At 50.6% G+C, this 12595-nt stretch overlaps 1 protein-coding gene across 1 annotated transcript in view; it reads right to left on the bottom strand.

The window, feature by feature from the left end:
- The window catches only part of FHAD1 (forkhead associated phosphopeptide binding domain 1), a 155402-nt gene that overhangs the window by 8132 nt on the left and 134675 nt on the right, over positions 1-12595 (bottom strand). Inside the window, exons 27-30 of the mRNA XM_025367034.1 lie at positions 11587-11714; positions 7542-7637; positions 6888-7108; positions 6151-6316 (exon numbers count right to left, since the gene is read on the bottom strand). Coding sequence (XP_025222819.1) covers positions 6151-6316; positions 6888-7108; positions 7542-7637; positions 11587-11714 — 611 coding nt within the window. The remainder of the gene's footprint in view (positions 1-6150; positions 6317-6887; positions 7109-7541; positions 7638-11586; positions 11715-12595) is intronic.

The raw sequence follows: 12595 nt of genomic DNA, 5'->3' as shown, positions 1-12595 counted from the left end.
AGGGAGGGAGGGAGGGAGGTGGGGCAGGGGCTGGGGAGGGAAGGGAAAGGAGGGAGGGAGGTGGGGCAGGGGCTGGGGACGGAAGGTAGGGAGGGAGGTGTGCGGTACTCCTTGGGCAGCGCGTGCAGGCATTTGCACGCCAAGAGCTCTTACCCCATGTTGAGACTGTCTCTACTGTGTCTGCAACATCAGAACACCTCCCATACCTGCTTCTCTTTCTCTTTGAAGGCACAGTTGCAAGGTGTCGGTTCTTTTGCGTTTTTCGGTTCGTGCTCCTCTACACTTTCCTGAGTGAAAAGTATCAGGTTAGCAAGAGAGCGCTAACCTTAGTGTATCCTTACCTGTTCCAGTCTGGGACAGGCATCGGAGGTTTCTAGAAGATGCTGGGACTCACTCAGATAGGTGGGCAGAAGATAGGGGATCACTGCAGGGGAGTCTTTGTCTTTTTTATTTGAGACAGGCTCTCACTCTGTCACACAGGCTGGAGTGCAGTGGCATGACCACGGCTCACTGCAGCCTCGACCTCCCAGGCTCAAGCGATCCTCCCACCTCAGCCTCCCAAGTAGCTGGGACTACAGGCATGCACCACCACACCCAGCTAAGTTTTTTCATTTTTAGTAGAGATGGGGTTTTGCCATATTGCCCAGGCTGGTCACCATCTCCTGGGCTCAAGCCATCCTCCTATATCAGCCTCCCAAAGTGCTGGGATTACAGGTGTGAGTCACCATGACCAGCTAATTTTTTATTTTTTGTAGAGATGGGGGTCGTGCTATGTTGCCCAGGCTGGTCTCAAACTCCTGGCCTCTAGTTATCCTTCTGCCTTGGCCTCCCAAAGTGTTAGGATTACAGGCATGAGCCACTGCACCCGGCCTGGTATCTTTTTCTTGAGCCATCATCTATCCACATACTGCACCACTCTAGCCACATTTTACTTTTCCATCCTGGTGAGGGCCCGAGGTTACCACCCCCAAACCCCCATTCTATTCTCATCCCACACATCTACCAATTTCTACTTTTTGATCAAAAACACATAGTGGTGCTGAGGAAACCAGGATCTTGAAAATACCTGGGCCAATGAAAATCTTGGGAAATAGTTAAATAAAATAGTACTGATACGATGATGTAGAAAACAATACTGATATGATGGCCGAGTGTGGTGGCTCATGCCTATAATCCCAGCACTTTGGGAGGCCAAGGTGGGCAGATCACTTGAGCCCAGGAGCTCCAGACCAGCCTGGGTGACACAGTAAAACTCTCTACTAAAAAATACAAAAATGACCCTCTACTGAAAAAATACAAAAATTAGCCGGGCCTGGTGGCGAGTGCCTTGTAGTCCCAGCTACTGGGGAGACTGAGGTGGGAGGATCATTTGAGCCTGGGAGGCAGAGGTTGCAGTGAGCCAAGATTGTGCCACTGCACTCCAGCCTGGGCAATAGAGCGAGACTCTGTCTCAAGCAAGCAAACAAACAAAAAGAAAAAACAAAAACAAAAAACAAAAAGAAAGAAAAGAAGAAAAAGAAAAAGAGAAAAGAGCATGATTGAGAGGTCCTGTTAGCTAAGGGTTTTTATATGCGTTCCTTCACGGGATTGACTCCTGTGGGTTAAGCACATTTTTATTTTCATCTTAAAGAAGAGGGACTTGAGCTCATAATGCAGAGGGAAGGTTAGGGGCTCCAGCCCAGCTGAGACCACTCCGCAAAGCTGTAGCCAAGCCCCTTGGGGAGGATTTGATTGGCTGGAGCCCGGAAGGGGAGCTGGGCGGCTCCCCAGCCAGAAGCAGCTAGTACATTTCAGTGGTTCTCACATTCAAGTCCTAATAAAGGCCGAGGAACAGGCTTGCATCCTTCTCCAAGGGCAACTTCTGTGTGTTTAAAATGTTCCTATTGAAAATCCCAGTCTTAACCCATTCACGAAAATATCAGCTGTTTCTTGGCTGTGGCCCTAGTTGTATTCACTAAATAGAAAAGACAGCTTTACAAAGGCACTGCTGGCTCTAGGAGGACCCAGGAAAAAGTCTCGGGGTCTGCAGGACTCGCCAGCGGGCAGGAAGCTTATTGAAAGCGATGCAGGCATTGCCCCCGCCCCTGAGTGGCCTTTTCTCTTCCCCACAGTAACCGAGTAACCGAGCTTGCTCTGTGACAGGCTCTGCCGGCATCACACCATTTAACCACCCCACGAAGCAGGTCCTGTTGTTACCGTTATTGCCGCTGTTGAGAAACCTGAGACAGAGGTAAAGTTACCTACTGAGGCTCATTCAGGGACAGCGGTGGGCTTGAACCCTCTGCCCTATCTGTTCGACTCCAAAGTCTGCCTCTCATCTCAGAGAAACTCTGCCGCCTTATTTAGCAATGTGGGAAGTGAACTAGATGGGGCACAGCCTGGGCCATTGTCACTGTCACACTGTCACTGCAGGGGAGCTGTGGACCCAGAGCATCCCAGAGTTAGGAGGCCAATGACCACGAGGTTCTCTGTGAATGACCAGCACTGAGGTTTTTCCCAGCATTTTATGTCAGGTCTGATTTGCCAGAGGTATTAGTATAGAACTATGCTTTTTTTCTGTTTTAAAAGAGACGAGGTCTTGCTCTGTTGCCCAGGCTGGAGGGCAGTGGCGTGAGCATAGCTTACTGCAGGCCCAAACTACTAGGCTCAAGTGATCCTCCTGCCTTAGCCTCCCAAGTAGCTGAGACTACGGGTGTGTGGTGCCACACCTGGCTAATTTGTTTATTTTTATTTTTAGAGGTGGTGTCTTGCTATGTTGCCCAGGCTGGTCTCAAGTCATCCTCCTGCCTCAGCCTCCCAAAGTTCTGGTATTACAGACGTGAGCTGCCCTGCCCGGCTGGAAGGATGACTTTTGACTCTGGGAAGTTCTGCTCAGTGAAGAGATGTTCAGGTATTAAAACTACAGTGGTTGTCTGTGTGTCGGGGGCGGGTAGTTCTGAAACTCAAGGTGACTAATTTCGTTTCCCAGAGCCTCGACTGTTCCATCTTTATGAAGGGGCGCTGAGATTTTATACAGGAGACTTGGAAAAAAATCGACCCCTTGTGAAAATATTAGGTGTGAAACTTAAAGGAATTCTACTTTCCTTTAACTTCCATTTAATGCAAATATACTCCTAGGAAGCAGCTGCTGCCCAGACAGATGTATACAGGTTCCCTTTTGAATCTTGCAACACTGAAAAAAAACTGTTTTCTGTGATGTTGTCAAACTCTTGAACAGCAAGAAAAAAAGAGATTTTTTCCCCCTTTTTTCTTCCCTTAACAAACAGGAGTTTCTGATAACATGTTAGTCACAAACCTTAAATGCAAACTGAGCCTGGGGATGAACCCCGAGAGAAATAGTGACGGAGTAGATGGGGTGCGCCCTGGAAAGGAATGAGGTGGATGAGTGGATGGGCTGGGAGGGTCGGGATTGGAGGTCGCTGAGGTCCCGTTTCTGTAGCTGAGTAGCCGGGTGACACCGCCCTCCCACCTTCTCAGTTTCCCCTCAGTGGGCAGATGCCCAGCAACCCTCCTTGCAGGCTGACATGAGGTAAGGGTGGGCCGTGCCCTGTGGGGTGCGCCTGACAGCAAGTGCTCCATAAATAAACACCATCAGCCTTGCTGTGATCGTGGCTCTACTTCTTATCAAATCTTTCCCTACGTTGTGAATTCCACAAATTTGAAAGTTCCCAGCTCCAGCTGGGGACCTGACACAGGTTTGGCTTGGCCGCCTCGGACCTTCCTCCTCCCACTCTGTGGACGGCTGGCCAGCCCGCATTGTGTGTGTGTAGGGAGGCCATGAATAATGCATGTGGACTGATTATGTAAATCTGCAGGTTTTCTTTCATTTTCAGCCAGTGCATGACAATGGGCTTTTTAGGGCCCTCTGCTGTCCCATTCTGTGGTTTGGTGTCTCTGCTGTGGGCCTGGCCTGCCAAGCCCTGGGGGACACTGCCTCGGGAAGGAGCGAGCTCTCCAGTGGGCACATCAAAGGACATCTCAGGCCTCTGTTGCTGCCCAGATCTCCCTGGCATGGCACAGCGTGAAAGGAAACCGTCCTCTGCCCGAGGTGGCCCCATGACATATGCAGAGGGGGGCCTGTGATGTTTAATTCAGAGTGGTGAGTGCTGGAAAGGCCGCGTCCAGAGCAGGACGTTGACTTCATTTTTGGGGCTGCAAGCCAGGGAACCTGTGGTCTGCAAGGTTTGTGGGATGAAGGCCAGGACTCTGCAAGGAGGTCGCCTGGTTGGTGGAGGGCACACCCTTCCCCAGGGGTTTGACCCTCTCTGAGCTCAGGCAGGCAACACACACACACACACACACACATAGTGTCACACATAGACAAACCCTCATGCACATGGCACACATGTACACACACACACACAAGCATGCATGCACACATAAAAGCTGACAGTTACAAAGAGGGGACTCAGGGCCAACCCCACAGAGAGCAGGAGAACCGGGGTCAGAGGGATCTGGGGTCAGGTCCCAGCCCTCCTTACCAGCCACTGTGTGCACTTGGGCGTCTCTTAACTCTCTGAGGCGCAGTTTCCTCATCTGTAAAATAGGGATCATCGTACCAGGCATGGCTATTAGAGGCTATTAGAAGCCCTATCACGGCTGCAAAGCTCAGATGAGCCCAGTCCCTGGCCTGGAGACAGTCATGAAGAGACGGTGGCTGTGGCTCTTTCCCTTACTTGCCTAACCCCAGCCTTGGGATCTGCTCCACCTTAGGCAAGAGTGAAGGAAAGGGAGAGTCCGGCTCTATTTAGAAGCTGCTGTTCCAGTGCCTTGTGGACTGCAGGAGTGGATGATGAATATGTAAACTGCAAAGCAGACAGGAAAGCCCCTCTGGCAGCTTTCAGGGAGCTTCAGAAGCCGCCTGGGTGCTGCTCATACGTGACTTGGTTTGGGGAAACTTTCCAGTGTGTAGACCCTACCGGGTCTGAGGCAGGACTCACCCAGGAGATCAGGTGCACGGGTTATGGGCAGCACGGGTCATGGGCAGCATGGGGAAGGCAGTGTCCACCGGCTGGCTGGTGCCAGGCCCTGGGCAGGTGCTTCAGAGACGGGACAAGCACCCTCGCCGTCTGAAAGCACTTGGCTCCCGAGGTCTGATGACAGCGAGAGTGGACAGCAGATAGCGAGGGCTGCCTGCATTCTTTCATCCTCACCATCCGCCTGCGAGGCAGGGGCTGGAAGCTCCCATTTACTAATGAGGAAAGCAAGGCTCAGAGAGGGGAAGAGACCTGCCCAAGGTCGCACAGTTAATAAGTGCAGGGATTTGAGCCCAGGACCGGCTGACTCCTGTACTGTGTTACAGATGAGATACCAGGGTGTGTGTGTGCGCATGTGTGTGTGGTGGGAGGGGACCCATTTTCCCTGGGTCACCAGCCCGAGACTGGAATCTTAGTTTCTCAACCCAGTGCTATTTCCAACTCTGCGCCAGGAAGCAAATCTCATCCTCACGGCTTTCCTCCGTGGCTCCTTCAGCCGGGAATGCCCACCCTTTCATCTCTTTGGTGGGCAAGCTCGAGCTCTCCTTTGCAGTCACTGGCAGTATCGGGGCTTTGGCAGGCCCTCTCTGCACCTGCTAGGCAGGCTGAGTGCCCTCCCTGGACTGCACAGCCCTGGCACCCTTCGGTGATGGAATCCACCTGAAGTCAGCTCTCTTTTCCACACTAAGGGATATGTTCTTCGACGACATCCATCTGCCCATCCACCTGTATACTCCTCAGTCCATCTATTCATCCATCTGTCTATCAATCAACCTGTCTGTCCTTCCACAGATCCATTCACCAAATATTTACTGGGTGTCTACTGCGTGCCGGGCACTCAGAATAGTGAATCCAAATCTCCACTCTCTGAGAGCTTATATATCCCTAGCGCCTGGCAGATTAATACAAAAATGAATAACAGCCACCATTCGAAAAATACAGATGAGCACCATGAGTCTCAGAGAGGTTAAGAAACCTATCTAAGGTCACATAGTAAGCGGTCGAGCTCTGGTCTAAACCTAGGTCTGTCTGATGCCAAAGCTATCCAGTTGCCTCCCTTTCCATCCATCCATGTGTTCTGCACTACCTGGATCCTCCAGGGACTTCCCTTGGCCATTGCTAATGGGAGCTGCGGGCCGCCAGGCAGGTTCCGCCCCGGGCAGCAGCGCCTCACCTTCTGCTGCTGGATGGCCCTGTTGATCCTCTTCTCCTGGCACAGCTGGTGCTCCATGCGTTCCAGCGCCTCCTTCAGCAGGGCCTTTTCTTCGGCCTCTTTGTAGATATCATCCTCCAGCTTTGCCACCTGCGACTGGTACATCTCAACGGACACTTTGCTCCGCCTAGGTGCACAGGAGAGATGGCGTCTCTTTTTCCCTTATCTTTCCCAATCACCATCAATGTGCCAGAGCTGGAAGTCTCTCAAAATACATCCAGGTGGGGCTCACTCATGAGTGTCACGCAAGCAGGAGAGCATGTCGAAGATTTGGGGCACGGAGAGCGGAACGAGCCGCTCGTCAGCCGAGTGTGTAGCGGGAGGGGATAAAGGAGGTGCTACCAGCCCCTCCCAACTTCCCGGGGAGCGGGGAACTGTGACTCTTGAAAATATGACAGAGCTGTCAACGCCACACAAGTGGGAAACCGTAAGTCGAGGGTTGCGAGAGGTGCAGCTTGCACAGAAAATAGTCCACAGAATGGAGAAACCATGCACTTCTGCAGCCGCCATCTCAAGGACAGAATTCCCTCTCCCAGGCCTAGTCAGTGCCCTCCCTGTTACCTTTCTGACATTTTAGGTATTCCACACTCGGGTCTCTGTCCTCCTGTCCCAGGCCTAGGTGTCTGCTGCTAGCCTGAGTTTAGCCAGGAGAAGGGAGGCACGGGCCTTTATGCGGGGATGTGGGGGTGCCGAGGTACCTGAGCTGTTCAACGTCCTTTTCGTATCCTCTCAACAGCTCCTCTTTCCTCTCCAGTTGGTTCTTGAGCTGGGTGATCTTATCAAATACCAGGTCGAGGTCCCTTTGTCGAAGCTGGTTGACCTTGTCCCTCTCCTGGCGGGAGAGGTATTTCATGGACACGTGGCCGGACATGTCCTTGATGTTCATCAGACTTCCAAGGGTTTTGCTCATATCCAGGTACTACAAGGAAAACGTTCGTGTATAAGAGGCATTACCGGAGGCCACTGGTGGCCGCTTTAAGGAGGCCAATGTCTAATTCTGTTTCATTCACTTTCTGCAATTGCAGAGAACACACACACGCTTTGAAAGGAGTGCAACTGGGGCTTTCAGCATGACTTTCATTTCTCCCACATCCATTTACGCTACGCCTTTTTTGAGAACCGGGGGTGAAAAATGACAACAGATATAAACACTTCATTCTGACTACCCAGTTTTTCAAGGAATTTGGCTATGCGATTCCTGACCCATGCTGGGATAGTAGGTAGGTCTTACAGAGTTATTAGAACAACTAAACAGGCATGTGAGGTTGACATTTAAACTACCCCGTGGTTAACACTGACTGCAGGGGACCCAGGCTTTGGATAGCAGTGGGTTGGATGCTGGATGTACGTACCAGCTTTTCACTGAGCTCTAAAGCCTCAGCCACATCCATCTTCCCTGACTTCTCCATGGCTGAGCTGAACCTTGCGTTGCAAAGGCCATTCTGAGGCTGAAATCAGAAAGAAATGAAAGCGCTCTCTTGACATTCCATTGTGACCTTCTATGACCGGAAGCTAAAGCACTGTGTGATTGCCGGAGATTAACTCAACAGAGTTGATTTTCAGTCCGGTCCTAATCATTCTGTCTGATTCCTTTGTCAACTGCTTTCTTATAATTGTATTCCTACCCTTCAGAAAGCGACTCTGTCTTTGAAGTCTCTGTAATTATACATCACTTGTCTTGTTCTTTGATCACCGCCTGTCTTCCCTCTACAACAGTGGTTCTCAATTGGGGTGGTTTTGTCCCCTCCCCTGGGCCATTTGGCAGTGTTTGGACACATTTTTGATTGTCACAACTGCAGGCGGGGAGTGCTGCCAGCATCTATGGGGTAGAGAGCAAAGATGCTACTAGACATCCACACGTCCCCCCACAAACCGCGCCAGACTGTGGGGTCGTAAAATATCAACAGTGCTGAGGCCTGGAAACCCTGGTCCAGATGAGAGTGCCATAGCAGCAGGGACTGGGTTGCTGTTTGCTCACTCTCCCCCTCCTTGTGCCCAGCATGGCGCCTGGCAGAGTGGGCATGTTTGTTGAATGAATGAATGCAGGTTAAACAGAAAATACCCCCCATCCTTTTATTAAAGGAGTGTCATTTTCATGCAGTGGAAACTGGACCCTCACTTCTGACGCTTTCCAGAGATGATGCAGATGGTGGGTGAGCATCACTTTAGACCCTTTCCAGAGAGGAGACAGCTGTGCACCTGCTAAGACCCTGCTCAGCCGGCTGCTTGCTGAAAGCCCCAGCCAAAGGCATAGAAAAGCCACCAGGCCAAGTGGGGAGTCTGGAGGCCATGGACAACCCCCATACATCCCCTCACAACTAAATTGGGTTGTCAGTGCTCGCCACGGACACCAAGATCATGTCAGCTCGCAGCATTTACTGGCTCTACATTGTAAACCTGGGAGATTTAAAAAAACAAAAACAAACAAAAAAAAAACCCATTCACAAAAATATAAAAGCCTAAAGGTGACTGTGATAGGTGTGACATATTTGTCTATATTAAGAGTGGACATATTTATCTATCTATGAGATGAGAATAAAGCAGGTATTTAAAGATGACAATAAATTGGGCAGACTTGCTACAAAAAGAACCTAAAACGCAGTTTGGGGTCTCCAGCTCCCTAAGCCGCGTCCTCTGCACTCCCCTTCAGAATCCCCCCTCTTTTCCTGCAGGTTGCAGAAGTCCGGAGGGAGGGTGGCCTAAGGAAGAGTCCGGGCTGCAGGTTCGATCACACCATTCCCACCTCCTTCTCTGCAAACCAGCAGGCTACAAGAGGCAGACCTCCAGGGACACAGTCCTGGCTCTGTCATTCATTATTTTTGTGTCCTTGGGTGAGGTGCTTGACCTTCTGAAGCCTTAATTTTTCTTTTTCTTTCTTTTCTTTTTTTTTTTCACGGAGTTTCACTCTCTTGCCCAGTCTGGAGTGCAGTGGTGCGATGTTGGTTCACTGCAATCTCCGCCTCCCAGGTTCAAGTGATTCTCGTGCCTCAGCACGGATGTGTACCACCCTGCCTGGCTAAGTTTTGTATTTTTAGCAGAGACAGGGTTTTGCCACATTGGCCAGGCTGGTCTCGAACTTCCGGCCTCAAGTGATCTGCCGGCCTCGGCCTCCCAAAGTGTTGGGATTACAGGTGTGAGCCACCGTGCCCGGCCCGAAGTCTTAATTTTTCTCATCTGTAAAATGGGGATAACAATGGTAACTGACGTGGGCTGCTGTGTGGATTAAATGAGATAACACATGTGAAGGGCTTTGCTCAATGCCTGGTACACAGTAAGCACTCAGTAAACGCCAGCTATTCTTCTTCCTGCTCCTTCTCTTCTTTTTTCTTTTCCTTTTTTGAGACAGGGTCTCACTCTGTCACCCAGGCCAGAGTACAGTGGTGTGATCTTGGCTCACTGCAGCCTCCACTTCCTGGGCTCAAGTGATTCTCTAACCTCAGCCTCCCGAGTAGCTGGGACTACAGGCATGAGCCACCAATGCCTGGCTAATTTTTTGTAGAGACAGGGTCTCGCCATGATGCGCAGGCTGGCCTTGAACTCCTGAGCTCAAAGTGATCTGCCCGCCTTGGCCTCCCAAAGTGTTGGGATTAGGCATGAGCCACTGCGCTTGGCCCCTTTCTCTGAATTTGAATTGCTGCCAGTGTTGTGTTGGAAGATTGAGGTCTTTTGAGAGAGTGGAGAGGTTTCTTGCTGTGTGGTGTCCGTGGTGGGACTGGGGTCCTGCGGAGGGGAAGGCCCATCTTGGGAGCGGGTCAGTCTGTGGTGGGACTGGAGCACAGCTGAGGGGGAGGCCTGTCTTGGGAATGGGTCGGGCTGGGGATCAAACTGATCCCAACCTGGAGGCTGTCCCTCCACTCCCACCCTCAGGGAAGTAGGGTTTGATTTTCTCAAGAAAACCAGCTCATTTCCAAAGACCCTCTTCCCGGACTCTCGTAAATGTCCAGAAAAACTGCCGAGAGAATGCAGGATAGCCTCATTGTTTCCTCTAGAACCCTGTGTGGTGTGGATCCAGCTGCGGCAGCATACATGCCCTTGGCGGGTCCTGTGACAGATGCTGACCTGTCACATGTCCATCAAATGCCCAAACATCCGTTTAGGGTAAAAAGGCACATTCAATTGCACAATCAAATCACTTCTAGAAATCCTGTTGTCCCCGCTGGAGAGCAGCGGCACGATCATAGCTCACTGTAGCCTCGAACTCCTGGGCTAAAGTGATCTTTCCATCTCAGCCTCCTGAGTGGCCAGGACTGCAGGTACCTGGCGCCATGCCTGACTAACGTATTTTTAATTTTTTTGTAGAGATGGGGTCTCGCTATGTTTCCCAGGCTGGTCTCAAGCTCCTGACCTCAAGCAATCCTCTTCTCTTGTCCTCACAAAGTGGTGAGATGACAGGCGTGAGCCACCACACCTGGCCTATTTAAATAATATTTAATAATAACATCTATCATTTATTTTTTCCTCTGAGCCAGACACTAGGCTAAGCACTTTCCAGAATTATCTCCTTCAGTATTTTTGTCATCATTTTACAGCTGGGAAATGGAGTCCCAGAAAGGTCAAGAGCCTTGCTGCCCCAGGTCACACAGCTTGCAGACCTTGGATCTGGACACAGGACCCTCTGACTCTAGAACTTGTGTGCTCTGAATCACAGCTCCCTTCTCCTGCCTTTTATGTATTTGTGTTTTTCCGGTGACAGCGAAAAGCAAACTTTAGGCAAACTCATGGCATAACATGATCTATTAGCCTGCTGCACATGTTCTGCAGAATATCATGCATGATCAGCCGGGCGTAGTGGCTCACGCCTGTCATCCCAGCACTATGGGAGGCCGAGGCGGGCAGATCACGAGGTCAGGAGATCGAGACCATCCTGCCTAACAGGATGAAACCCCGTCTCTACTAAACATACAAAAAATTAGCCGGGTGTGGTGGCGGGCACCTGTAGTCCCAGTTACTCAGGAGGCTGAGGCAGGAGAATGGCGTGAACCTGGGAGGTGGAGCTTGCAGTGAGCCGAGATAGCGCCACTGCCCTTCAGCCTGGGCAACAGAGCGAGACTCCGTCTCAAAATAAATAAATAAATAAATAAATAAATAAATAAATAAATAAAATCACACATGATCTGCAAAGGGGGCCAGCCATGCTGGCCCATTGACAATGTGGCCCAATGTCAACGCCATGCTGAACCATGCTGTGCACAAGCATAAGGCTACTTTTCTGTGCAAAGCCTGGACAATGGGTATGGTTGGGGCACCAGCTAGTGAGCATAGACAGCAGCCCATGAGGAAGGACCTGGCCCTGAACCACTGATATGTATGGCTGTGCCAGGGAACCCAGCTAGTGTCTGCCCTCAGGCCCCTCCTCGCCACACGCCAGTCACAGCAGAGAGAATTGTCGTTGGTTACCGCTAGAATCTCTATTCTTGAGAGAGCTGGCAAATCTGGTTTTGCATCCAATAGTATTTTCTGGATATTGCTTTTCATTCTGAGGTTCTTTAAATCTAGAAAGGATTCATTCTGGTGGTCTTTATGATCTATAAAACAAATAAAGTAGACTCAAAAGAAAGGCTCAGGAAGAAGTTATTTTATGTAATAACCATAGCAACTATTTACGGGACAGTTACACAGGCCTGTTTTAATCCTTACGACCTCCCGTGGCAGATGAGGACACAGCCCTAGAGAGATTAAATGACCTGGCCAAGGTCACCCGGCTCATAGGAGGCTGCAGCCACACAGGTATCAGTGCTGAGGCCATTGACGGTAGACTTGCTAAGGTCCTTCAGCCACGGAACCAGGATGGAACTTGAACCCAGGCTTCCAGGTCCTAGACCAGTGCCCTAACCTGCAGTGGACCCCAAGTCTTAGGAGAGCTCTATCCCCTCTAAAGGGGGTACTCTAAGTGGTTCTCCAACATAGATCCTTAGACAGTATTCATCCATGACAAAGTTCTCACCCAGCCACCATGAAATAAGAAAAACTAGGCCAGGAGTGGTAGCTCACACCTATAACCTCAGCACTTTGGGAGGCTGAGGCAGGTGGATCACAAGGTCAGGAGTTCAAGACCAGCCTGGCCAACATGGTGAAACCTTGTCTCTACTAAAAATATACAAATTGGCTGGGTGTGGTGGCTAGTCCCTGTAGTCTTAGCTACTAGGGAGGCTGAGGCAGGAGAATCACTAGAACCTGGGAGGTGGAGGTTGCAGTGAGCCAAGATTGCACCACTACACTCCAGGCTGAGTGGCAGAGCGAGACTCTGTCTCGAAAAGAAAAGAAAAAGTACAATAGTGAGTTGTGCATGAAATGTTATTTAATATCAAGGCCTGCACTTGACTCTGAGATCATGGCCTGCCCAACTTTTTATGTATTACAGTGTCCTCTGAGTTCTGGGATAATGCAGATAAAACATGGTAGTCTT

Source organism: Theropithecus gelada, chromosome 1 (genome assembly GCF_003255815.1).
Source record: "Theropithecus gelada isolate Dixy chromosome 1, Tgel_1.0, whole genome shotgun sequence".
Lineage (NCBI taxonomy): Eukaryota > Metazoa > Chordata > Mammalia > Primates > Cercopithecidae > Theropithecus > Theropithecus gelada.
This window is presented reverse-complemented; position numbering and strand designations above follow the sequence as displayed.